The sequence below is a fragment of the Heteronotia binoei genome, chromosome 14 (assembly GCF_032191835.1).
Source record: "Heteronotia binoei isolate CCM8104 ecotype False Entrance Well chromosome 14, APGP_CSIRO_Hbin_v1, whole genome shotgun sequence".
Classification (NCBI taxonomy): domain Eukaryota; kingdom Metazoa; phylum Chordata; class Lepidosauria; order Squamata; family Gekkonidae; genus Heteronotia; species Heteronotia binoei.
The window spans coordinates 45966225-45993144 of record NC_083236.1 but is presented as its reverse complement, the minus strand read 5'-3'; the positions used below and the strand labels follow the sequence as shown (position 1 = coordinate 45993144).

The 26920-nt window shown below is 45.6% G+C and overlaps 1 protein-coding gene across 1 annotated transcript in view; it reads left to right on the top strand.

Annotated features, from left to right (window-relative positions):
- Window positions 1-333: 333 nt before the first annotated feature.
- LOC132582303 (capping protein, Arp2/3 and myosin-I linker protein 2-like) overlaps window positions 334-26920 on the top strand; it is a 47927-nt gene continuing 21340 nt past the window's right edge. The window contains exons 1-13 of the mRNA XM_060253840.1: window positions 334-451; window positions 1904-1963; window positions 7542-7660; window positions 9707-9804; window positions 11447-11517; window positions 12395-12468; window positions 16447-16522; window positions 16606-16694; window positions 17275-17369; window positions 18624-18710; window positions 22170-22279; window positions 23973-24050; window positions 25532-25608. Coding sequence (XP_060109823.1) covers window positions 1946-1963; window positions 7542-7660; window positions 9707-9804; window positions 11447-11517; window positions 12395-12468; window positions 16447-16522; window positions 16606-16694; window positions 17275-17369; window positions 18624-18710; window positions 22170-22279; window positions 23973-24050; window positions 25532-25608 — 992 coding nt within the window. The 5' untranslated portion in view covers window positions 334-451; window positions 1904-1945. The remainder of the gene's footprint in view (window positions 452-1903; window positions 1964-7541; window positions 7661-9706; window positions 9805-11446; window positions 11518-12394; window positions 12469-16446; window positions 16523-16605; window positions 16695-17274; window positions 17370-18623; window positions 18711-22169; window positions 22280-23972; window positions 24051-25531; window positions 25609-26920) is intronic.

Below are 26920 nucleotides of genomic sequence, written 5' to 3'. Positions count from 1 at the left end.
AGCCACCCACAAGTGCCCCCTCCCAAGAGAAACTGGGCTTGCTCCACCACAAGTGGCTCTTTCTCTCCAGCCATGTTTGGGTGGGGGGGAAACAAGGTCTTTCATTGGGCTGTGTGAGAATACATTTCCATGAAATGCAACTGATGGCACTGTACTGTTCTATGTCAATATGCGGAAAGTGACCTACTGAACGGGTGATGTAACTTCCAATAATGGCAGGGGTGTGGCCTAATATGCAAATGAGTTCCTGCCAGGTTTATCTACAGAAAAAGCCCTGCTTGTAAAAATAGTTGGCCAGTAAGCTGTGTCCTATGTTACCACACAATTTTTGATGGCTTTCTCATGTACCTAGGCCTCAGCATCCCACTGTTCTGTTTTCTGACTTTCCTTTCCATTGCAGGTTTTGTTGCCCTGGCGAGCTCTCGTGCTTCCAGCAAAACTCCCTGTCAAGGTAAGTCCTGTTCTGTCCTTCATAGGAAGTCTTCATCTCTTGCCAGGGCAATTTTGTGCATTTTAGCTATCTGGCAATCTTACAAGGACCTTTTAATATTTCTGCCTTTCACAGGGTTGCCAGCTCCAGGTTAGGAAATTGTGGGATATTTGGGGGCTACAGTCTGGAGAGGGTGGGGTTTAGGGAGGAGAGAGAGACACCTCAGCAGGGTATAATGCCAATGGAGTTCATCTTCCAAAGCAGCCATTTTCTCCCCGAGGGAACTGGTCTTGGCTGACTGGGGGTTAACTGTCACTTCAGGAGATCTCTAGGCCCTACCTGGATGTTGGCGACCCTAATTCCAACCTGTGGAGAGGCATGGAGGTGGCTTTGAGCCATGATTAGAGCAGTTGCTGGTTGTAAAAAATACTGAGACTTGGTGTCTGTTTACAAGTGCTGTATAAAGGAAATGTTGTAGAATATTGAAGGAGGAAGAGTGTGAAGTGCCTTCTAATTGGAGTGTTGTAAATCTTGTGGGAGTTGTCTCTGCTGGAAAAAAAAATGTAGAGTGCACCTTTGCTGGAAGAAAACTTCACAGCAGGATATTTAGTCGGCCTCCTGTACATTGGAAGTCTACTTATTTGTGTACTTTAATTGTAACTTGGAATATAGAGAATGTATCTAATATGCAATGTGTGTGTAATGTGACCTATATTTCACCAAAAAGAACAAATTTGTAATACAGCCTAGTCATTTGTCACTATAACCTTGGTAGGTTGTTTTTGATAAATTGTCCTGAGTGACTTCTCTCTTGGTATTTTAATCCCCAGTTGAGGGCAGGGGATCCGCTGGTTTGGAGACCCTCCCTCTGCTTCAGGGTTAGCAGAAAGCGGTGGGGGGGGGGAGAATCTGGTGGGCACTCCATTATATCCTATGAGACCGGTCAACCATAAGGAATAATGGAGAATCAATCTGTGAGTATCAGGGGCTGGGGGGGCGCTGCTTTTTGAGGTAGAGGCATCCACATTTTCAGCATGGCATCTGGTGTCTCTCCTCAACCTACCTCCCAAGTTTAAGAAATATTGGACCAGGGGGTCCAATTCTATGAGCCCCCAAAGGAAGTGCCCTTATCCTCCATTCCTGCCTTCCTGCCTTTCTTCCTGCCTGCCTGCCTGCTCTCAAACATCTCTGAAACATCTGACACTTATTGTATGTGGCTCTTCCATTAAGCAAGCTTGGCCACCCCTGCTGTATTCTATGGCCATTTCACACATTATGCAATAGGAAATCCAAATTTGCAACTACATTGTCCCCCCCCCCCCGAAATTTTCCATTAAATCCTGTAGCAAAATGCTAAATTTATAAGGGACAAAATTATACCCGATTTAAGGATGTGGATCTCCCTCCCCCTCCCTGTTCCATATACATTAAAGAAAAAGATACAACTTAATTCCTTCTTGTCTCCATCTGCAGGTACAAGCAAGCTTCAGCTACTTAGCAGTTCAACTTATCAAAATGGGAGAAGCTGGCCAGGTGAGAGCAAGAAGAACTGGGGCAGACTAGGGTAACTCCAGGTTGGGAAATTCCTGGACTGCTGGGAATGGAGCTGAGGTAGGGTTGCCAATCCCCAGGTGGGGGCAGGGGATCCTCTGGCCTGGAGACCTCTGCACACTTCAGACTCATCAGAAAGTGGGGGGGCATGTCTCTTGGGTATTCCATTATTCTCTATGGTGACTAATTCCCATAGGATATAATGGAGAATTGATCCACAGGTATCTGGGGCTCGGGGTGGGGGGCTGTTTTTTTGAGGTAGAGGCACCAGATTTTCAGCATAGCATCTAGTGCATCTCCTCAAAACACCCTCCACTTCAAAAGGATTGGACCAGGGGGTCCAGTTCTAGGAGCCCCCAAAGAAGGTGCCCCTATCCTTCATTATTTCTAATGGAGGGAAGGCATTGAAAAGGTGTGCGGTCCCTTTTAATTAGGTGGCCAGAACTCCCTTTGGAGTTCAATTGTGCTTGTCACAACCTTGCTCCTGGCTCCACCCTGGATGTTTCCTGGCTCCACCCCCAAGTCCCCAGATATTTCTTGAATTGGACTTGGCTACCCTAAGCTGGAGAAGGCAAGGATTGGGAAGGGGAGGGGCCTCAGCAGTGTATAATAGCACAGTGTCCACCTTCCAAATTAGCCTTTTCCCCCAAGGGAACTGATTTCTGTTGTCTGAAGATCAGTTGTAATTCGGCCCACTTGGAGGGTGGCAACCCCAGGGCAGACGCTGATGTACCACAGCTCTGTATGGCTGCTTCCGCCCTCTTAGCAGGCCCAGTGCCTGCCTTCTTCCTGGCAGAGATGCCAGGTGCTTTTCTCCCAGAATTAATGCACCAGCCTGTCATATGTTCATTAGCCAATAGCCTGTAGATCAGCTGGCAAGACTCCTGGTGCTGCCCCACTTTACCAACCTTTCAGCTTTCCTCCAGGACCTTTTGATTAACTCAGACCTTGGGTAGCTTGAATCTGCAAATTGCACAATCCCACTAGCAGTGTTTCAGTTCATTAAGATGGCTCCTTGTTTGGCATTGTGGCTGGATCTTTTGTCATTTTCTTATTTGATTGTTTTAAATTTGCCTTTGGCCAGAAAGGTGCAGCAGCAATGTTCTAAAATCAGGCTGAATTATAATGACGTCTTCAAGAATCTCAAGGCTGTTCTTATAGCGCTGCTGTTTTTAAAATAGCTCCACTAAAATGCTTTAAAATGAAACAACCAGCTCAGGCTGCGACTGAGTGGCAGAGCATTTGCTGGGCATACGGAAGGTCCCGGGTTCAGTTCCCAGCATCTCCAGATAGAAAGCATAAGGCAGTAGGTGATGTAAAAGACCTCAGCCTGAGACCCTGGAGAGTTGCTGACAGAATAGACCAGGGGTGGCCAAACTTGCTTAATGTAAGAGCCACATAGAATAAATGTCAGATGTTTGAGAGCTGCAAGACATGAACATCAGATGTTTGAGGGCTGGAAGGAAGGAAGGCAAAGAGGTGGGGGAGGGAGGAAGAAGTGGAAAGAAAGCAACATTAAGTTAAATGCATTCCCCCAGCTGCTGGCTTGCTTGGCTTGGAGAAGTGACTTAAAGAGAGAATGCCTTCTCCAAGCTGGCCAACAGAGTGGTGGGGGCTTCAAGAGCCACACAATATCTGTGAAAGAGCCACATGTGGCTCCCAAGCCACAGTTTGGCCACCGCTGGAATAGACAATGTTAGGATCTTGAGAGGCAAATGGGTCTGACTCAGGATGAAATGGCCACTTGCATACATGTAACATACAGGGATTAAGCGAGTGACATTTTCCTTGGAGGGGGCATGAAATGATAAGCAAAGGTTAATGTTGATTTTTATGCCTCAGACTGAGGCTGAATAAATGACAGAAATAGATCTGGTAAAACAGCTGAGGGCCTTTTCAGGGTTACCAACTCTGGCTTGGGGTAGTTCTTGGAGATTTGCGACAGATGCCTGGAAAGGGTGGAGTTTGGGGAGGGAAGGTTGCTTGGTGGGGGTGGGAGTCTGCCCTCTGAAGCTGCCATTTCTTCCAGGACAAGGATGGCCAAACTGCAGCTTGGGAGCCACATGTGGCTCTTTCACACATATTGTATGTCTCCGGAAGCCCCCACTACCCCATTGGATGGCTTGGAAAAAGCATCTGTCTCTTTAAGCCAAGCCAGCTGGCAGCTTCGAAAATGCATTTAAAATTAAAGTTGTTTTCTTTCTACCTCTCTATTCCTCCTCCTATCCAGGGCTCTTTTTGTAGCAGGAACTCCTTTGCATATTAGGCCACACACCCCTGATGTAGCCAATCCTCCTGGAGCTTACAGGGCTCTTAGTACAGGGCCTACTGTAAGCTCTCGGAGGATTGGCTACATCAGGGGTGTGTGGCCTAATATGCAAAGGAGTTCTTGCTACAAAAAAAAGGCCTGCTCCCATCTATTTGCCTTCCTGCCTTCCATCTTGTGGCTCTCAATTATCTGATGTTCATGTTTCTCAAACATCTGACATGTATTCTATGTGGCTCTTACATTAAGCAAGTTTGACCACCCCTGCTCCAGGGAAACTGATCTTTAGTCTGTAAATCAATTGTAATTCTGAGAGAACCCCAGGCCCAACTTGAAGGTTGGTAACCTTCAGAGATTTTTTGTAGAAAAAACCCCAGCAGGTATGCATTTGCATATTAGGCCCCACTCCCTGACGTCATCATTGTTTCACACAGGGTTTTTTTTTTTGTAGAAAAAGGCCAACAGGGACTTATTTGCATATTAGGCCACACACCCCGATGCCTGTGAGTTCCTGCTTTTAAAAAAAGCCCTAGTAACCCTACCTGCCAGTAAAGAGTTGAATATCATTAAAATATTAACACCCAAGAGCAGACAACAAACTATCTCCCTTGGAACAAAAATCTAAATTTCATTGATGATGTAAGAAGAAAAGAGCAGGGCTCCAGTGGCACCCTTAAAGACTAATACAATTTGTGGCAGGATAGGAGCTTTCATGAGTCACTGCTCACTTCTCCATATACAACTAGAATGTGATTCCATCTTTCTTTATATTTGGAGAGTAGAGTAATTTCAGATGTCGAATGACAATAGCAGGTGAATGACAATAGCAGGCATTATTGGTTTAGGTGTGAACTGCAGAGGGGTAGTAGGTCCAGAGGAATGCAAGGAAGATTCCATAAACGCTCACCAGAAAGGACAATTTCACCAGCCCAGATTCCAAAATAGTCTCTTATTCCACTGGTGTCTCCTTCCAGACTGAAGGATAAATGAATGGATGGGGTAGGCTACAGCTGGCTAAATTGCACGGCCCAATCCAGGTTCAGCCAAATCCAGGTTTTAAACTTTCATGACTAAAATACCTTCCATGTATTTGCAAGGCTAATGAATGCATTTCTCCCTTTGCCTCCAAATAACAATCCAAAGGAGGTGTTAGGAATGAAGGTGGACAGTTTGTAGGTGATCGCTAGCAGCCTGGATTTGTTACCGGGATTGGTGAGGGTTTATTGCATCTGACAGTCCTTATTAATTCAGATTCAGGTTTTGTGAAGAGCATGGCATGGAGCCATAGGAAACCACATCTGTTTGTCACATCACTGCAAGGCCATACTCAACATTTTACTAATTTGCTTGCTGGGAGATTTTTTTTTTCCCCCAATGCAAAGGAATAGATGTTTTCTTATTATCTTCTTGGTCCTTGTCAGGGCCCTCGTTGTTCTTCCTTTTGAAAAGCTCAGAGCCGTAGGATCCTCGCTTTCTCCCAACAGTTCCCCCACTGACTTTCTTAGCTGCAACAATAGGATAGCATCAGGCACATTTATTTCAGACAATTCCCGGTATAATCCTCTCTTGCTTCGAACATGCTGTCCCGCTGGTGAAGACAAATCTGAAGGGGGGATGTATTTGATACGAGTTTTCACTGCGCAATGCATTTTTTCCCCTTGCCTGATTATTTTTAGACACCAATAAGGGACTGTTTTTGTGTTTTTTAAACATGAATTTCTTCATTTCTTTGCATTCTGTTTGTTACTCCTTGGTGGTAGGAGAGGGAGCGGGTAATTCTTTCCTCTTCTGCAAAAACAAGTTTAAAGACCTTGGGGAATATATTTATGAAAGTTTTGCAATGGTTTTTTTTTTCCTCCCGCAAATGAATTTTAATGAGCCAGTAGAATTTCTAGGTTAATGCTAAGGAGTAGGAGGATTAATTATGAACTGGTCATGCATCGTTTCATTGGAACTTCACCATTCTGAGGGTCAGTGATCCCTCGTCTTTTAAAATTGTTTCTGCTGTTTGCTTCTAGCATGACAACTTTTCTGTGAGGATAATTTTAGGGTGCTAAATGTTTCATGATGCTCTTAATCCTCTGGCTGGATTTTAATCAATTTTTAAAACATTTTTTATGCTTTGAAAATTTGTATCACGTTTTACTTCATCAGCTGCTTCGAACAGGTTCTTTGGGCAGCGTATCAATGCTCTAAATTGATTAATTAATTAATTGGGATACTGAAGTAATGATAAATGCATAGGACTGGGGTCTTGGAGTATAAATGCTGTGAGGTCCTAATTCAAATTAGGGTTGCCAATCCCCAGGTGGGGGCAGGGGATCCCCTGGTTTGGATGCCCTCCCCCCACTTCAGGGTTGTTAGAAAGCGGGAAGGGGAGGAGGGAAATGTCTACTGGGTACTCCATTCTACCCTACGGAGACCAATTCCCACAGGGCATAATGGAGAATTGATCTGCGGGTATCTGGGGGGCCTGTTTTTTGAGATAGAGGCACCAAATTTTCAGCATAGCATCTGGTGTCTGTCTTCAAAACACCCTCTCAAGCTTCAAAAAAATTGGACCAGGAGGTCTAGTTCTATGAGACCCAAAGAAGGTGCCCCTATCCTTTATTATTTCCAAATGGAGGAAAGGCATTTAAAAAGCGTGCAGTCCCTTTAAATGTGATGGCCAGAACTCCCTTTGGAGTTCAATCATGCTTGTCACACCCTTTCTCCTGACTCCACCTCCAATGTGTCCTGACTCCACCCCCAACGTCTCCAGATATTTCTTGAGTTAGACCTGGCAACCCTAACAAACACTAGTTCTGCAGAACAGCCTTGGGGAAAATGTGTATATTGGAAAGGGAGCAATAGGCAAAATGGTGTCAGATTGGTAGCCAAACAGTTTTCAAACCCATCCGCTCTCCTGGTAACATCACAGTTTTAAGCCTTCACTGCCTGGTAATGTCTTGAAGATTCACTGTTTACAGAGAACTTTTCCCAAGTCTGTAATGAAATTTCACACACATAATCCCTGTAACCCTTACCACAGCTCTGTAAAATAGATAAGTATAGTGCTCCTCACATTTACAAACTGTGCCTGAGACCAAAGACCAAGTTTGACTATGGCTACCTGCTGGGTAATGGCCCTTGCTTTCTGGTAAGTGCGTTCAGGATTTCAGGCACAGCCAGAGGCTATATTTGGGTTCTGCATTAGTGTCTAGTAACAAAGCATGAGGTGGTGGGGGCAGGGGGAGGAAAGTGAAGCTTTGAGAAACATCTTCTCTTATATTCCCCCCCCCCCCATCTATCCAGGTTGTCATAGAAACAGATACGAACTATGAATTTGAGTTCCTCTCATTGGACGATTTGGAGCACATGGTCATTCATATGGCAGAGTTCCTTAAGAAGATGTTTCCAGATTTTTCACCTTGGTAAGGGAGTACTCAATTTATTTCCCCTCACCCCATGTCTGAGCTTTGTTATGGAGGTATTTGAAGATCGCTCAGGCCAAAAATGTAGATAATGGCACAAACCCAGTATAACAAGCAAAGTTCATGTAACACACGCACACTGGAATCCTCCAAAATTCTTCATCATTCTGGATTTAAAAAAAAAAAGAGGGTAAGGGAGAGGAAAGGATCTTTCAGGCCAGGCCCAGGATCTTAAGTTATTTTTGTCAGCATCCTGTGAAGAATGCTGCGGAGAAATGTCCTTCACTTTAGAGTTCACCCCAGTATTTCAGCTACTGGGACCTCACTCTGTTTGTAAGTTGGAACCCTAATGCAGACTTGTAGCTGTCAGGAAGGAGGAGACTGGGGGACTGAACCATCGACCCAAAGGCAGATCTTTAGTGCTTACATATGCTAATGATTCTGGCTATGACAATGAGTTACTATCTCACACCTTGCTAGAATGTCACTCCTAAAGGGACATAGACAGTCAAATGCCTAGAAAACAATCTCTACCTCTTGTGGCAAGAAGATCAGAGTGACCTGGGCAGGAGAAAACAGATTATCCCAAAACGAGATTATAAATTCTGTCTAGCAAGAAATATTATCAGAGTTAATGGTCACAGTGGTTGATACAAAGTTTATTTTTACTCTCCCTTGGGAGTGAAGGGAAGGGGTGGCATTGCTGAGCAGAGACTTGGGGCATCTGCAGGCTTTTATTATTAGTTTATTTATTTATATTCCGCCCATTCCCCCATGGGAGCTCAGAGCTGAGTACATCAATATAAGTAATAATAAAATCACAACTTCCCAGGGACCAACCCAAAAGAATTGGGGATGCGGGGGCTTGCAAGTCCCTTCATATGCAGGTAAGCCAGTTTCAGGTGCAGGTTTTTAATTATAAGCATTTATATAGTGCTTTCCACAAGACTCTTCAACATTCCCTGACCTCAGGAGCTACCTTTAACCCCCAGGCAACTGCATGGGACCTACAGAAGTACAAACACCTGACAGGAAGTCATGTGCTTTCAAAGTCACATGACAGGAAGCAGGCAGGACTGTGAACTGAGTACCAAGAAGTGTACCATAGTGAGGAGCAAGCCAAGGGTCACAGCCATGTGAGGCGGAGCAACATCTCTTCATTACTTGCTGCATGTTTCAACATATGTGCAAAGGAAAGACAGGCTGAAGATGTGGTGCCTTTGCTCTCTATGCACTCATACAAGCCGCAGATCTTTCAAAAAATCTGAATGAAAAATGGTGGCTATATAGGAGTTTGCGACCCAGAAGGTGGGCTTCCACCAGCCATCTGAGGGTCATAATAACCCATAGGTTGAAGGCTACTGCTTTAGAGTTGTCAAAAAATCACATACATTTATCTCAATACCCCTTAACATTACACTACAAGGTACGGCAGTATTATAATCTTCCGATTAGATTTGAGGCTGAAAGGATAACTGAAGTGATATTTGAACCAGGCACCAGAAGGAGGGGAAGAGCATGGAGACTCCACATCTGTCCCCTTTATGGAGTAAAGAGCAAAACCCGCTCTTTGCAGTGGACTTGAAAACAAACAGGAAGTCAGTGAGGAGAGCACACTGTCAGTTCAGGAAAAAAAGAAACTCAGCTCCAGTTAATATTTTGACACCTGCCCAATAGGTGAAGATCTTCTGATCACAGAGGCTTTGAGGCTTCTCTCATGTTCTGCATACTTTTTCCTTTGTGCCTTGCAAGGCTGTTTAGTATTCAGATTTCTCTTCCAATGTTGGCTCAGAAGCTTTTATTCTCCACTTGTGTAAAGGCCATAAGACTAGTGACCTCCTCCTGCAACAAATTACCTGGCTAGGACCGAACTCAGTGAATTCTTACAGCTGCCTTTTCCCAGCCAGCAAGTCAGTTTCAAAGCACAGTCACAGAAATATGCTGGAAACAATTGGTTTTTGTTGGTGGGGGTGGGGGTGGGGGGGGAGGGAAGGTGGGGGGGTTTGGCATGCAAATTGAATGTTATGTATGCTTGCTTGCTTAAAGGAATCTACTCCAGAATGCCTCCCCCAGTTTACTGGACAGAATACAAAAGATAACCAACTCCTTGGAAGAAGTGCTGCAGGAAAACCAAGGGCCATGTGGTAATCTTTGCTTTTTTGGGAGGGCCCCATTGCACATGGGGGGGGGGATCAATAACCGACTCTCAGTGTCAAATGTGGTTTGACTATAAGTCACGGTTCTACGGTTATGCTCTACAGAAGCATGTTCTTCAGGTGATGGGCTTTTTTTGCAGGAAAAAAGCCCAGCAGGAACTCATTTGCATATCAGGCCACACCCCCTAATATCACCATTGTTTCACCTGGGACTTTTTTGTAGAAAAAGCTCAGCAGGAGCTCAGTTGCATACTAGGCCACATTCCCTGATGCCAAGGCAGCTGGAACTGCGTTCCTGCTCAAAAAGAAGAAGACTGTAGATTTATACTCTGCTCTTCTCTCTGAATCAGAGTTTCAGAGTGGTTTACAGTCTCCTTTATCTTCTTCCCCCACAACAGACACCCTGTAAAGTAGGTGGGGCTAAGAGAGCTCTTACAGCAGCTGCCCTTTCAAGGACAACTCCTGCGAGAGCTATGGCTGACCCATACCAGCAGCTGCAAGTGGAGGAGTGGAGAATCAAACCCGGTTCTCCCAGATAAGAGTCCGCGCACTTGACCGCAACACCAAACTGGCTCAAAAAAGCCCTGCTCAGGTGTTCAAAGTACATTTTGGATCACCTTAATTTTTTTTATTTGTGACACTTTTAAAATGCCAGCAATGGCGTCTCAAGCAGAGTAACACACCTGTCTACGTCTTGGTATTTTGCCAGTCACCTTGATCCGGGGCGGCACCGCTTCAGTGGCGGGTCAAACTGCCGCCCCGGGTCAAAATGTGCGGAAACCAACATCTGCCCCGGGGGAAACACAGCGTCGGAGCCAGGGCAAAGACTAATGTGGCATCAGCCTTGGTGGCTTTATCTTGTTTGGTCTCACACCTAGGGCTGGCATCAGCATGGCATAAGGTGGGACAACTGCCCAGAGGCCAGAGCTTCTGGTGGGGCCTGCTAATGCTGACACCCACACATTTCCTGCCACAGTCACGGGCTTCCCTGCCCGCTTGCAAATGCTTCTGTCACCCACAATCCCAGCTGCCTAGCACCGGCTATGGGCACGTCAGTGGTACAGCAAAGGTGTTCCTGGTGGCCATAGCAATGATGCTGCCCAGCACCATGGGGGAAAGAGCATGCAGCCAATGTGGGCAACTGACTGCACAGGCAGTGGGAGAGCTTGTGAATGGGTGGGAGAAGGGCACACAGGCATGTGGAGGCACCCAGGTAGATAGGCAAGGAGTGAGTAAAGGAGGCCCCAAGGCACACGCTGCCTAGGGTCCCCCCACAAACCTGGAACTGGCCCTCATCATATCTGCCTTGCGGGATACGGCGAGGTATGAATTGCAAATTAAATTAGAATTAAATCCCTGTGAGGGGAGGGTAGGTCTTTGTGGTTCCCATTTTACGATAAGAGAATGGAGGCCAAGCAAACAACAGGGAATCCTGCAGGAGAAGCTTTATCGGCTACGTTGGCCATAACCGAACAGCGTTTTGTAATCTTTTTCTTTTGGGAATCTGAATGACTGTCTTTCTTTTGGGAACTTGATTCCCCCCTCCCCCAATTTAAATCTTACACTGTGCCAACATTTCCCCTGCTTTCTACTTAAATAAAAACCGGCCAGCATCTTTTCACACTTGCAGGTGGGTTCTCCGAGATGTACGCCATGCTGTGTGACTACAGCGGCTTTCCTGTGCGAGAGGAGATCCAATGGGTAAGGCAGAATGCAAAGGAAGAGATTAGTCATTCTTCCTGAAAACGTTGGCCCATAAATAACCCAGGATCGTGTGGAGCAGCCTGTATATATTCCTACCTTTCTGGTTTGTAGACAGGTCTGCCATTTGAAGAAGAGCTGCTTATGTCCCTCCAAACCTCCTAACATTCCTAGTTTGCAGGACATAACCTCACCTGTGGATCAGAGCTGTTAACACGACTTTAGCAGGAACATTGCTTAAAGAAAAGAGCTCACTGCAGGATTTTTGTTTGTTTGTTTTTGGGAGGGGGTGGTATATTAGTGTAGCCCTGCTGTAAACTGCAGAGCAGACGTCTACCTCTACATTCCCTCCCTACAGAAAGAGACACAGTTCCCCCTCCCCCTTCCCTGCAGCACACCTGCTTGTTATAGCTGGGGGGGGGGGAGAAATCGCATCTGACAGGACCAGGGAAGTAATAGCCAAGAGAAGGCGGGGCTGCCTCCTCACTTGCTGTGTCAGGGAATTTAAAGATATTTTCTTTCCCTGGTTGTTATCTGTCAGTCTAATTGTGTGTACGTTTGGGTTTTTTAACGTATATTAAAAATGGCACAAAGAGACCTCTTAAGCCGCAGTCGACTAAAAATCTGGGTCAGCATACTAATGTGCGGCTGAGGGGTAGCCGCAGGTACACCTCCTTCCTCTGATGCAGTTTCTGTGACAGGAGAATCTTATGGAGCACTCTTGTTGGGGAAACAAATGATCAGATTGGTATGTGCTTTGGACTGACCATCAGTGTTGTTTTTTGAACGTTAGGAATTGTTTTTTGGGGGGTGGGAATAACAGAAGGGAATCCTTCCTTCCTTCCCCCTGGCCATGTGCTAATTCTGTCTTTTGCAGGATGTGGATAATATCTATCATAAACAGGGATGCAAAGAGTTCAACCTGCTGAATTTTGGATACCTGAACAGCCAGTGAGTCTGCCCAAGAATGTGTTGACCCTGTTGAAGTGTGTGGTGGGGGAATGCAAGTGAGCAGGTAGAAATCATCGTGGCCAGGGCTTTTTTTGGAGAAAATGCCCAGCAGGAACTCATTTGCGTATTAGGCTATGCCCCCTGATTTCACCATTGTTTCACACTGGGCTTTTTTGTAGAAAAAGGCCAGCAGGGACTCATTTGCATATTAGGTCACACTCCCTGACACCAATGCCAACCGGAACTACGGTCCTGTGTGTTCCTGCTCAAAAAAAGCCCTGCTCTTGGCAGCAGACACAATGCACAGTGGAAAAATAATATGCCCAACATCTCTTGCTTTAAAATAGCCAGGATCTTACCACACTGAGCTAGTGTGGTGTAGTGGTTAAGAGTGTCAAATTAGTATTTGGAAGATGCAGATTTGAATCCCCATTTGTGCCACGGAAGCTCGCTGGGTGACCTTGAGCCAGTTACACTCTCTCAGCCTCACCGACCTCACAGGGTTGTTGTGAGGATAAAATGGAGAAGAGAAGACTGACGTAAGCTGCTTTGGATACATATTGGGGAGAAAGGTGGGGTACGAGTGAATTCAAGAAAGAAATGTTTGCGAACAAATGCTTGTAGAATTTTGTGAGCTCAGCAAAAAGGGATCTCTCGAGTTACTGAGTCTGACCAGGACAAAAGAGTATCTGAGCTCTGTGTATCTCTTTGCTCCTCAACTTTGGCTCCCAGTTCCTCCTCCCTTTTTTGTCACCAGTGAGGAATGCATTCCTTCCTTTTAACTTTGGTTCTGAGCAGGGGTCATTTTGTAGAAAAAAAGGTGCAGGAGGTCGGTAGCATATCTCATTTGCATATGCCCCAGGATCTGTGTGCAGCAGGCAGACCCTGGCTGGAGGTTCAGGAGCTGTGCTCCTGTGAGCTGCTGCTGAATTCAAACCCTGGTTCTGAGCATTCTGCCTTGAAATCACATGACATAGTAATTAATGGGATCTCCAAATACATTTTTTCAAGAGCCGTGTTAGTCTGTCTGTAGCAAGAGTCCAGTAGCACCTTAAAGACTAACAACATCTGTGGCAGGGCGGGAGCTTCTGTGAGTCACTGCTCACTTTTTTGTTAGTGTACCAAAGTGCAGTCGCACAGATGCATAATAATGATAAGTGGGTTTGGATGAACTACTACAGCACTGCTCAGAACTACTACAGCACTGATTGTTTATTTAGATATTCATAGCCTGCTTTTCTCTCCAGTGTGAACTAATAACAACTTGCAACCAATGCTCCCTCTAGGCTATGGAGTCTTGTGAGCAAAAATTCTACTTTGTGAGCTACTGGCACTAAAGTTCTAACCAAGCAATTTGGCTACTGCACAAATTAGTCTGCTCTGGGGCTATTCTTCCTGAGCAAAGACAAAAATGTGTGAGTCGGAGGCTCAAAAACTGTGAGCTAATTCATCTTTGAAGGAACACTGCTTACAATATAGAATCATAGAGTTGGAAGAGGCCATACAGGCCATCTAGTCCAACCCCCTGCTCAATGCTGGATCAGCCTCCAGCATCCTTGACAAGTGTTCATCCAGCCGCTGGAGTAAAGAGCAAAACCCGCTCTTTGAAGTGGGCTTGAAAACAAACAGGAAGTCAGTGAGGAGAGCTGCCAGTGAGGGGGAACTCACCACTTTCCTATGCAGCTGATTCCACTGCTGAACTACTCATTGGATCGCCCAGGCTAGCCCAGTCTCATCAGATCTTGGAAGATAAGCAGGGTCAGCCCTGGCTAGTATTTGGATGGGAGACCTGCAAGGAATACCACTTGTGAGGCAGAGTCAGGCAATGGCAAGCCACCTCTGAAATGTCTCTTGCCTTAAAATGACTCTAGCTCGCCACCTAGTGGTGCATGACGCTAAAAGACCGGGCTGCCAGGCAGTCTTGGGATCTCCTGGCTACTCTACACACACTGCCATACAATAATTAATTAATTAACCCATAATTTAAACCCATTATTTTGAGCCGTGGCCTCTACTGCCAACAGGAACAGCTCCCTACTGCCAACAGGAACAGCTCCCTGTCCTCCTCTAAGTAACAGTCATTCAGTTACTTCAAGAGAGCAATCACAGTTCACCTCATTCCCCCCTCCTCAGTGTTATCCTCATCATAACAACCCTGTGAGGTAGGCTAGACTAGACAAAAGTGACTGGCCCAGCATCATCCAGTGGAGCTTCTATCATGCAGTGGGGATTTGGACCTGGTCTGCCAAATCTTAGTTATCACAATAACTTCAGTGAAGAGGGGAGGAAATGGTAAAAATGAGGCTGTGTGTAATGTCCATGGCCCCTGCAAGTCCAGTTCAGTGACAAGATGAGGTCCAGGATGCTAACTAATAATGTAGGGTTGCCAGCCTCCAGGTGGGGCATGGAGGTCTCCTAGTTTTACAACTGATCTCCAGCTGGCAGAGATCAGCTCCCCTGGACAAGATAGCAGCTTTGAAGGGTGGTCTCCATGGCATTGGACCATGCTGAGGCCCTCCCCTCCCCAAACTCCACTCTCCCCAGGCTCCATCCTCAAAATCTCCAGATATTTCCCAACACAGACCTGGCAACCCTAACACAGCAACAGGTTTCTGAGCCAAATTTCTGTCGTCATTTGGCTTGGGCCTAATCTATGTGACCGAGGTCCCACTTCTACATCACCATGGCAACATGGTAGTATCCAAGGGAAATGCTTCTGTGTGGTCTGGAACCCACATTGCCATGGACATGTCAGGTAATGTCAAATGTGATTGCCCTATACAAGGGTCAGTGTTGTATTTATATGTAATTATTAGGTATTTTTACATCACTTTTCTCACCACTGTGGACCCAAAGCAGCTTACAACATTGTTCTCTTCCCCTCTGTTTTATCTGTACAGCAACCCTGTGAAGTATTTTAGGCTGAAAGAGTGTCTGGCCAAAGGCCACCTTGTTAGCTTTCATGGCACAATAGAACCTGGGATTCTGAGATTCTAGTCCAATAACCACCACTGGCTCTCAGGAAAGAGGTTCATGTTGGCTTGGAGAATGTTACATACCTAGTATCACAGTGGTTCTCCAGTTTTAGCAACCCAAGGACTCCCATGTTTATATTTTAAATTTTGTGAAACCCCAAGACCTTCCTTTCTTCTTTGGTTGCCACAAACCACATGTGGAATAGTCCCATTTTAAAGACACATACACACCCCATGGAGGCTTTTCTACTCTTATGTCCTTGAAATTAGTCTCTGCAAACTGGCCCTGTGTACAAGTTGATAGTAATACATTTGTTTGCTTTTCACAAATATAAGTGTACAATAACACCTTTCAAAACTACGTAATAGACAACAAGAGATAATTCCCTGTCCCCAAGGAGCTTACAATCTAAGATAAACAACAGAGAGAAACAAGGATGATGATGATATTGGATTTATATGCCGCCCTCCACTCCAAATCTCAGAGTCTCAGAGTGGCTCACAATCTCCTTTATCTGCCTCCCACACAACAGACACCGTGTGAGGTGGGTGGGGCTGAGAGGGCTCTCACAGCAGCTGCCCTTTCAAGGGCCACTCCTGCGATAGCTATGGCTAACCCAAGGCCATTCCAGCAGCTGCAAGTGGAGGAGTGGGGAATCAAACCCGCTTCTCCCAGACACTTTACCACTACACCAAACCGGAGGGGGGAGAAGCAAGTATAAGAATGCAGGGAAATGCCATTTGCATGTGGTTAAAGCTGGATTAAATAGTAACAAAACCTCTAAATCCTAACATTAGCCCTGAGCTGAAATGATGCTTGACATATTGATTTTAAGCCTTTTTGCCTTCTTGATCAGAGGAGGTCAAAAAATCTAAATCAACTATTTATCGGCTATTCTGCCCTGCCCCCGCCCCCACACACACTTTGCTCTGTCTTATCCTAGCTGTAGCTTGCTCTCAATATATTGGCACTGAATTGCATTCATGGTCTGTCCTGATACAGGGATGTGGCTCTCAGTGTGGCTACCTTGTCTTTTAATCGGTGGTTCACGAGGCTGTATTGCAAAGACGTCAAGTTGGTGAGTGCACCAAAGGGTGGGGCGAGGAGCTGAAAAGCATTGCCAATGAGAGCCTGATGAATATCTCTCTTCTCCTGCCCTAGAATGTGGATATTCTGGACCAAATCCTCTATGTGCTCAGCAAGTCTGTGACTTTGGAAGAACTGGTGTTAGAAAACTGTGGCTTAAAGGTGTAAGCAAAGGGTCTTTGTTTTTTACTTCCTCCTTTTTAAATTATTTGCTTTGTAGTCCATCTTTTGCATTGGGACTAAAGGCAGTTGAAAGTTTTAGAAAACAGCACAATAAAGATGGGCATGATATATACAGCAAACTGTGCAAGAAAGCTATCACAGAATAAGAGAACGATAAAATAAAAACAGTATAGTCCATCCGTTAAATATTACAAAGAGGGGGGGGAACTGTTTGAATTTTTCAGATTTAAAGCTATACTCCTATTCATTTTATTAAAATGAACAATTCCATCATCTTGGAGGGATGGTGACTCAGTGGTAGAGCATCTGCTTGCTAAGCAGAAAATCCCAGGTTCAATCCCTGGCATCTCCAACTAAAAGGGGTCCAGGCAAATAGGGGTGGAAAACTTCAGCTTGAGACCCTGGAGAGCCACTGCCAGTCTGAGTAGACAATACTGACTTTGGTGGACCCAGGGTCTGATTCAGTAGAAGGCAGCTTCATATGTTCATATATGTTCATATGGTTGTTGGGTTTTGTTGTTGTTGTTTGGTTGCATTTATCAGCAATCTTTTCGCCTACAGAGAGTTTGCTCACCGGATGGCTCAGGCCCTAAGCAATCACCCTGACTTTGTCCTGAACACGATTAATCTTTCTGGAAACCTACTGGAGGACCGAGGTAGGGTCATCATCTGGACCACTTCTGCATAGTAACATTAATCCTCTCAGTCATTAATGGGGTGCATTCCCATAGCTGTCTCTCTGGGTTGCTCAATTTCCTGGCTGAATTCTGTTGCCGAAGCTTACCAGAGTGCATGAGTCTCTCTCATTTCTTGCACTCTTGGGAGATAAAAAGAGGAGACCTCACCAATGCCTTTGGATACTCTGATCAGGCTGAGTTCTTTGGCTGTAATTGTTTCGTATGGCACTAGCTTGCAACACGGTTTCCTATCATGATTCCTCCACTCCTTGCAATAACTTTACAAAGCAGACAATCAGTTTGCCCACTTTCTCAGAAGGGAAACTAAGGCTAGGAGAGAACACTTTGCACAGTGAATCATCAGACAAGGCAGGGCTGGCGCTAAGATCCGAGCTAAATTCACCATCTGTTGGCCTGTGCTGGCTAAGCTGGGTGACAAGCAGAAGTGCAATGGGTTTCAGGTTTTGGAGGGCCTCTTCCCACCTGCTGGTCCACATGCCTGAGCATCCTTCCCTCACCTCCTCACAAGTCCTCTTACCTCTGGCCAGACCTCATTTTGAGCAGGAGCTCACAGGAGCAGAGTTCTGGAATTTCTAAATTTTATTGTGCTCTTTCTTAACACACACCCCCCTATTGCTTTTGGGCTCCATTGTTCAACCCCCTCCTGTGAGAATTTTGCTGAACTCTAAGATCTGACAAACTTTGTAATATTTTTCCCCACAAAAAAAAAATGGGAGAATAATCAAAACATATAAAGCAGACAGATGGAAACCTTCCTCGTGCCGCTGTGGCCACATAGGAGAAAGGAATTTAAAAAGTATGATGGGAGTAAGGTTTTATTATGACACCTCTAATTTAAGAAGCATTTAAAGGTAGATGCTGAACTGATATAACTGAGTACACCTTCTAGTGATATCGGTGTGTGTGGCATGAGCTAATGAGTTGAGCTAATGAGCTCCAGCACCTCTTTTTCTACAAAATGACCCCTGCCTCCAGCGCTCGAGGATGCCTGCATCACTCACAGGCCCACTTCCTGACATTGCTTGCAGCTGGCAGCATGGATCGCATGGAGCTTGCAAGCCAGCGGGGTGGGGTGCAAGGATGGGTAGGCAGGGCAGCTGCTGTACCTCAGGGTACACTGATGCTGGCCTTGGGTGGAATGTTGAATGGCGGCAGAGCTGGCGAATGATCACCAGATTGAGGGGTTCCCGCCTTATTCTGTCCTCTCTTCAGGCATAATTGCTTTGAGCCAGAACTTTGAGCGACTCTGCAAGAGCTTTCGCAGCCTGAGCCTCGCCAGAACCTCTTTGACTTCAAAAGGTATGGAGTTTAATTGGGTCAGACATTCTCTGTATAAATATTCCCCAGGCAACTTGCTTTCACACTCACACAAAAAAATTAATATAACGCTACCCATAATACAAAATCCACCCCCACGTGCAAATGCAATACAAAACACTAGCAGCAGCAAAAACTGGTTTGTTTGTCGGCCAAGCGATGGATGCAGGAGGGACTAAAGGAAGCGCATCTTCACTCGGTGAGTGACGGAAGAGTGGTGTTCACTGCCAGTGGACATAATGATGGCCAGGAGCCCAGATGGCTTTAAAAGACACCTGGGTAGATCCACAGAGAATAGGTCAATCAGTGACTACTACAAATGAGAGCCTTCAGATCCAGAGGCAATCAGCCTCTGTACACCCGTGGTAGGAGCAGGTGTGGAATTCTAGCAGGAGCTCCTTTGCATATTAGGCCACACACCCCTGATGTAGCCAATTCTCCAAGAGTTTACAAAGCTCTTTTTTGTAAGCTCTTGGAGGATTGGCTACATCAGGGGTGTGTGGCCTAATATGCAAAGGAGCTCCTGCTAGTATTCCACCCCTGGCGAGGAGGAGGAAGAGGAAGAATTGCAGATTTATACCCCGCCCTCCTCTCTGAATCAGAGACTCAGAGTGGCTTACAACCTCCCCCCACAACAGACACCCTGTGAAGTGTATGGGGCTGAGAGGACTCTCACAGCAGCTGCCCTTTCAAGGACAACCTCTGTCAAGAGTTATGGCTAACCCAAGGCCATTCCAGCAGGTGCAAGTGGAGGAGTGGGGAATCAAACCTGGTTCTCCCAGATAAGAGTCCACGCACTTAACCACTACACCAAACTGGCTCTTGGCCTCTATACCTCGGGGCAGCCAGTTAGGCACTGTAACCATTTCTGCAATAGTGGAATCTCCTGCATTGACGTTTTTAAAACTGCACATTATGTGAAGTTTTCCGCAGGAGATTTTCCTTAACCAGGCGCAAAATTTGTCTCCTTCTTGCCCTGCATTTTCAGAACTCACTAAAACTAGAGATTCCAAAAATGCGGGGGTAAGAAGGAGAAGACTTCAGGTTTGCACCTGGTGAAGAAAAATCTACTGTGGAAAATTTCCCATAACATGCAGTTTTAAAAACATCAGTACAGGGAATTTTACTCATGTGGAAATGGTCTTTGTGAAGCACAAAGCTGGATGCGAGAGACCACTGCTGTGAGTCAGCAGGCTGTCTCTTCGGCTTTTATGTTCCATGTTCAGGTTGTTTTCCTGGCTGTATCTCCTGGGAAGTTGGCAGCTTGAAATGGTTTGTCTGCTAAGGAGGGGCTGTGGCTCAGCAGTAGAGCATCTACTTGGGATGCAGAAGGTCCCAGGTTCAATCCCCAGCATCTCCAGTTAAAAAGCACCAGGTAGTAGGTGATGTGAAAGGCCTAAGACTGAGACCCTGGAGAGCAATGCTCCCTCTAAGCTGTGGAGTCTTGTGAGCAAAAATTCTACTTTGTGAGCTACAGGCATTAAAAGTTGTGAAGTACTGCATAAATTAGCTTGCTTTGGGGCCATTTTTCCTGAGCTAAGACAAAAATGTGTGAGCCAGAGGCTAAAAAATTGTGAGTCAGCTCACACTAACTCAGCTTAAAGGGAACACTGCTGGAGAGCCACTTTCAGTCTGACTAGACAGATGGTACTACTGACCTTGCTGGACCAAGGGTCTGATTTAGCATAAAGAAGCTTCATGTATCTTAAAACTCACCTTCAGACAAACAACTAGCAAATGAAAACAAAGGAAAAGGCAGCAATTAAACAGTCAGAGGGGAAAGAGCAAAAGTAGTCAGTAGTAATGCAAACCATCAACTCATCCCATGCCAAAAGCCTTCCAAAACAGAGAAGTTGTCATCAGTCACTGAAGAGCTATAAAGAAGACTCTGTCAGTGCGCTCAGAAGTACGATGGTTGAAAAACCTCTCTGAAGCAGCAGCCAGCCTCAAGAAACAGTGTACCACCTACCGACCTTAAATTCAAGTGGGTTGACTTGATATGGGTTGTGGGAGGGGCTGGGAAGCCCACGAATGGTGCTTCTTGAAGTTGGCATTTAGCCCAGAGATGAGAACATGGAGGGGATTTTTTTTGAGCAGGAATGCAGTTCCGGCTGGCTTGGTGTCAGGGTGTGTGGCCTAATATGCAAATAAATTCGTGCTCGGCTTTTTCTATAAAAAGTCCTATGTGGAACTATGATGACATCAGGGTCTGTGGCCTAATATGCAAATGAGTTCCTGCTGGGCTTTTTCTACCACTGGCTTGATTCTTGGTTGAACTGATACATGCAGCCTCCTGTTTGACATGTATATTATAATACCTTTAACATAATTATTTGCAGCTTCCTTTTTGAGACTTGCAGTGCTGTCCTATCCAGAGTTACTCTTGCCCTAAATCAATAGATTTAGACTGGAATAACTGTATAGAATTATAATTCCAGAGGGATAGCTGGGTTTGTCTGTCGCAGCAAAATTAAACAGCAATCCACTGCACCTTAAAAGTAGTCTAAATATTGTTAGACACTCAGACACCTCTGAACTTTTAATCCTGCATAAAACTTGCATGATTGCTGCCCTTACTGGCTTTTCTAATTTCATCTTGCTTCTCAACTGACAGGGTTAGTTCTGTTAAATAGTGATTATTTTATAAAGTACAGTATGTGTTTTCTCCCCTTCATGTATCCAGGGCAGACTAAAGATTTTTTTAGATTCTGAAGCAAAAAAATCTATAAAATTACACACATATGGGGGCAATGAGATGACTTGTCACTTAGCTGCCTTTTATGGGTACCCTAAATCCGTCTCATCATAGGGAAGGCTCCTCATGTACTAGTTGCTGGTACTGTACGTAGTAGATCCTGTTAAGTCATATTGGAGCATCTCATCCATCTGTGCCCATTTGGTTGGAAGGCTGCCTGCTTTCTTGCTTTGATTCAAGACTGAGTTTTCTAGTGTGTACCGAATCTCCGCAGCCATCCTCTGAGCCATGCAGGGCCAACCAGCCAGGAGAGGCCGTTGTGCAGCCTTTATGTCTCAGAACAGTCTTTACAATAATTTGGTGCTTGCACACACCCCTTCTATTCTGTCTCACTACTAAAACTTAGTTGGTAGGAGTCCCATGGCACAGAGTGGTCAGCTGCAAACTGCAGTCCAAGCTCTGCTCATGACCTGCATTCGATCCTGGTGGAAGCCGAGTCCAGGTAGCTGGCTCAAGGGTGACTCAGCCCTCCATCCTTCCGAGGTCGGTAAAATGAGTACCCAGCTTGCTGGGGGGAAAGTGTAGATGACTGGGGAAGGCGATGGCAAACCACCCCGTAAAAAGTTTGCCAAGAAAACGTCATGATGGGACATCATCCCTTGAGTCCATAATAACTTGGTGTTTGCACAGGGGACTATCTTTACCTTTTATCTTTACCTTTTACTGCAATGTACCTCTGTTGCCAGGAATGGCTGCCCTTTGCCAGTCACTGCTATCCAATGGACTATTCAGAACCTCCCTGTGCCACCTGGACCTCTCTGGAAACCCAGGGAGCTTGGCCACTGATGATGCACGTGTGAGTATGAGTAAACATCTGGGAGTTGCCCAGGAACTATGTCTGCTACAGATGGGGTGTGTAATCCCTGCTGTCTTGGAATGACTGTATTTCAAGAACAGAAGTGTCATCATCTTCCTTAGCTTCCGCTCTTCTGTAGCAGAATGCTCGTCAGGTCTGTTGTGGCACTGTAGTCTGTACTTGGCACAGACTGTCTTCTGACCTTTCTTCCAGCTTCTCTTCCCGGCACTGGCCCTCTATTGTTGCCTCACCCAAAATTCTTGCGGAGATTTAGCATGACTGTCTTCTACCCTGAAGACAGCCTCTCATTTGGAGCAGGTGTCGGATAGCTTAATGTTACCAGTGTCTGAAACTGGACTCAAGGAGGCATTTCTTTCTGGTCCAGATGCCTAATCAGAAAAGATGCAGACACTGTAGTTATTAGAGCAGTTAGAGTCCAGTGGCACCTTTTTAGACTGACAAAGTTGTATTCAGGGTGTGAACTTTTGTGTGTCAAGTATGAAATAGAATCAGAACCTCACATATCTTATATATCTTACGTATAGTGGGTGGATAGTAAATTAGAATATAGAATAACAAAGAAAAACAAACCACCACCACCACCAAGATGCTAGATCCAATGGATATTTAAGATAATTGAATCCCATCTTAAATCTGTATCAAAACTAACACCAAATTATTTTTAAACTGTTTAATGCTTTTAATGTAAATGTTTTTTATTGTAAGCTATGTATTGTGAGCTGCCCTGAGCCTGCTTTGGTGGGGAGGGTGGGATATAAATTCAAATAAATACATTTTAAACAGATTAAAAGAATAATAAGCTTCATTATATGGCTATCACCTGTTAAGATTTTGTCTGGTGGCGGGACAACATCACAAGGATATAAATATGTCAGAATTGGAGATTGATGTGTCCTTGATCATGAGTCTGTTGTTACAGTAATAAATGGAGAGTGTCATGCTCCCAGTTGGTTAGCCTGAGCTGGTTGGAGGTAGACCCTTAGGAGTACCAGCAGGGTATCTCAGAAGCAGTTTGGATAGTATAGCCGAATATATAATGACCAATTTCTCACTAGGCTTGTTCCGGTCTCGGAGCCCTTTTTCTTCCAGCGCATCTGTCCAATTTCACACAAGCTGCAACTTGCTGCTCCTCTTTCCCACGGCAAGCAGAAACTGGTTCAGAGGATCTTGCTTGCCACAGGAAAGAGGTGAGGCAGATCACAATCCCGTGGCAGCTTGTGTGAAATCGGACAGAAGCACTGGGGGTGGGGGAGGAAGAGCTCCGAGACCAGAACAAGCCTAGTGAGAAATCAGTCCTGCAAGGCCAGAACTACATGCTATGTGGTCCATATAGGGTTGCAAAATGTCTGTTTGCTTGGTTATATTTTTATGGCGGGAGGGACTGGCAGAGCAGAATCAGCATAAAGGCATCCAGCTGACTGCCAGAGTCTTTCCTGGAACACTTTACCTCCCTCCCCACCCCAGCTTTGAACTAAATGAAACTGCTGTGGCCTGAACTACATGACCTTTGGCCTGCAAAGCACATGCTCAGTAATGACCTCTATTCTGCCTGGTTTTGAACATCACATGGTCCAAGTACGAAAACCTAAAACCACATTCAGGGACTGTCTGTCTTGCAACAATAGATGGATCACAAGTTAACAAGCTGAAGTAACACTTTTTTCTCTCCCAGAGCTTGTGTTTTTTCCTGAGCCAGCCAAATGCCTTGACTCACCTTGACTTATCTGGGACAGACTGCGCTTTGGATCTGGTGAGTGCCTGGCAGGTGCTATTGTGTCTTACAACTGAGCCTGTTAAATCTTGTTCTTTTCCCATTCAACTGAAGGTCTTACATTACTGGGAGAGGTGGCTATCACAAGTACAGCGAGTGTTATGACAAATATGTAATTCTGGCTTACAGTGAGTCAGAGTGTTGGTTCATCTAACTCCAGTCTGCCTGTTTAGATTGGGAGCATCTCTCCAAAATCTTGTGTTGGTCTTTTCCTTCCCAGTTCTGGCTACTGGAGGTTCTTTTAATTGGAGATATTGAAGATTGGAACCTGGGAGTTTTGCATTCAAAGCATATGTTCTGCTACTAAATTATGGTCCTTTTGACTTACAGCTGACTCCATGCAGCCAAGATGTCAAAGTATCTCAGCAATTCCAGGGGCAACAAATAAGGTTACCAAACTCTACATAGTGTCTGGTTTCTCTGGAATTACAACTGATCTCCAGAGATCAATTTTCCTGGAGGAAGTGGCAACTTTGGTGTGTGGACTCTACGGTATACTATAGAGTCTAGAAGAAATAGCAGTCCTAGAGTGATGTCCGATCTCTACTGAGCTTTCTCCCAAAACCACACCCTCTGCTGGCACCACCCCAAATCTTCAGAAATTCCCCAGCTGGCGTTGGCAGCCCTAGCAATAGAAGTAGATAATTTAGCCAGCTGTTCTCAGCCTCCCCTCAGCGCCTAATACCCCACAGGGATGGGACAATGGATGCCTTGTATACCAAGGTAAGAAGATGATCAAGATTTCTAAAAGGCACCTGGAAGAAAGATGATGATGATATTGGATTTATATCCCGCCCTATACTCTGAATCTCAGAGTCTCAGAGCAGTCGCAATCTCCTTTACCTTCCCACCCCCCCACAACAGACACCCTGTGAGGTGGGTGGGGCTGAGAAAGCTCTTACAGCAGCTGCCGTTTCAAGGACAACTCCTACAAAGAAGAGAGAGAAGAGGAAATGGTGTCTGGCAGGGTTTCTCTTGCAGGAAAAAAACAGCAGGAATTAATTTGCATATTAGGCAAGCCAGCCAGAACTGTATTCCAGTGTGTTCCTGCTAAAAAAAAAAAGCAAGTGTGACACAGGTACATCACTTCCCTATGGAGTACAGCAGGCCTTATAAGCATCTCTGGTCAGAGAATGGCAGGGCTTTTTTTGTAGCAGGAACTCCTTTGCATACTAGGCCACACACCTCTGATGTAGCTAACGCTCCTGGAGCTTACAGTGGGCCCTGTACGAAGAGCCCTGTAAGCTCTTGGAGTATTGGCTGCATCAGGGGGTGTGGCCTAATGCAAAGGAGTTCCTGCTACAACAAAAGCCCTGGAGAATGGTCCTGGATGAACTGACCAACATATTCTCCCACCCCCCACCCCGCCACTGTACTTGGAAACAAATTGTTGCTTCCAGAACAAGGGTTTAGCCTGTTTACTATTCAAAATTACTCAGGGCTGCGTTTTCTCTTCCCAGCTCTTCAGTGCTTTGGCTGGTGGGTGCTGCAGGAGCCTTGTCCATCTGAACCTCTCCAAGAACGTGTACTCTCACAAGTAAGTTCGCCAGTTTGCCGTTATCCTGTGATGTGTGATGTAGAACTCGGTGGATGGAACAACACCAAACATTTCAGCTTGTTTTAATTTTATTCACTCCTGCCCACACATGCAATTTTCGTTAGCTTTTGGATCAAAGTGGGAACGTGGCTGCTAAAGGCACAGGAATTATAAAAATGGTCTGTGCAGATTTCAGGGCCTGCCATCCGTGCCTGTTCTGTTCCCTTTGCACAGGGGAAAAAAGGTAAAAAAATAGTCCCCTGTGCAAGCACCAGTCGTTTCTGACTCTGCAGTGACGTCCCATCACAATGTTTTCGTGGCAGACTTTTTTACGAGGTGGTTTGCCATTGCCTTCCCCAGTCATCTACACTTTATACTGAGCCAACCTTGAGCCGGCTACCTGAACCCAGCTTCTGCCAGGATCAAACTCAGGTTGTGAGCAGAGCTTGGACTGCAATACTGCAGTTTATCACTCTGCGCCACGGGGCTGCTTTGCACAGGGAGAGCCCCCCCCCCCATTATCTTATGTACCTTATTCTTTGCCCCTCTGTCTGTTATTTCCACTTTCCACAATGCAATCCAGAGAGCAATGAAGCTACATTTTGCTAGATGCTCCACACTGGATATTGATAACCCTGAAAATGTGGCCACTGGGCAGCTACAGTGTTGCACTGAAGGACATTAAACAAACTGTTTGTAACACTAGTGTATATTTGTTTTATACAATAATGTACATTGCAGACACATTCTTGCTCTGGATCCTATGCTTTTGTAGGCAGAGCCTAACCCAGGGGTGGCCAAACTTGCTTAATGTTAGAGCCACATAGAATAAACACCAGATGTTTGAGATCTGAAAAACATGAACATCATGAACCTTGTAAGCTCTTGAGAGGATTGGCTACATCAGGGGGTGCGGCCTAATATGCAAAGGAGATCCTGCTAGAACTCCACCCCTGGAGCTGAGCAAAGTATAATGCCATAGAGTTCACTCTCCAGAGCAGCCATTTTCTCCAGGGGAACTGATCTTGGTCATCTGGAGAGATAAATTGTAACTGCAGAAGATCTCCAGGTACCAACCCTAATAGCTGAGACAGAGCAAACCCTCTATGTGGAAGTAACCTCAGAATGCTTAGCTTCTGCTCAGTCATACGCTCAGCTTCTTGACCCAGGGCCGTCATGAATCTCCTCATGACCTGCGTACTGGTGACTCCTGACAGAGTTTCCAAATCAAGGTCTGACCTCAGAGGTGTTTCTGTTGGAGCTGGCTCTGGCAGACACGGCCTCGAGAGGAATGTCCTGTGAGCAATGGAGA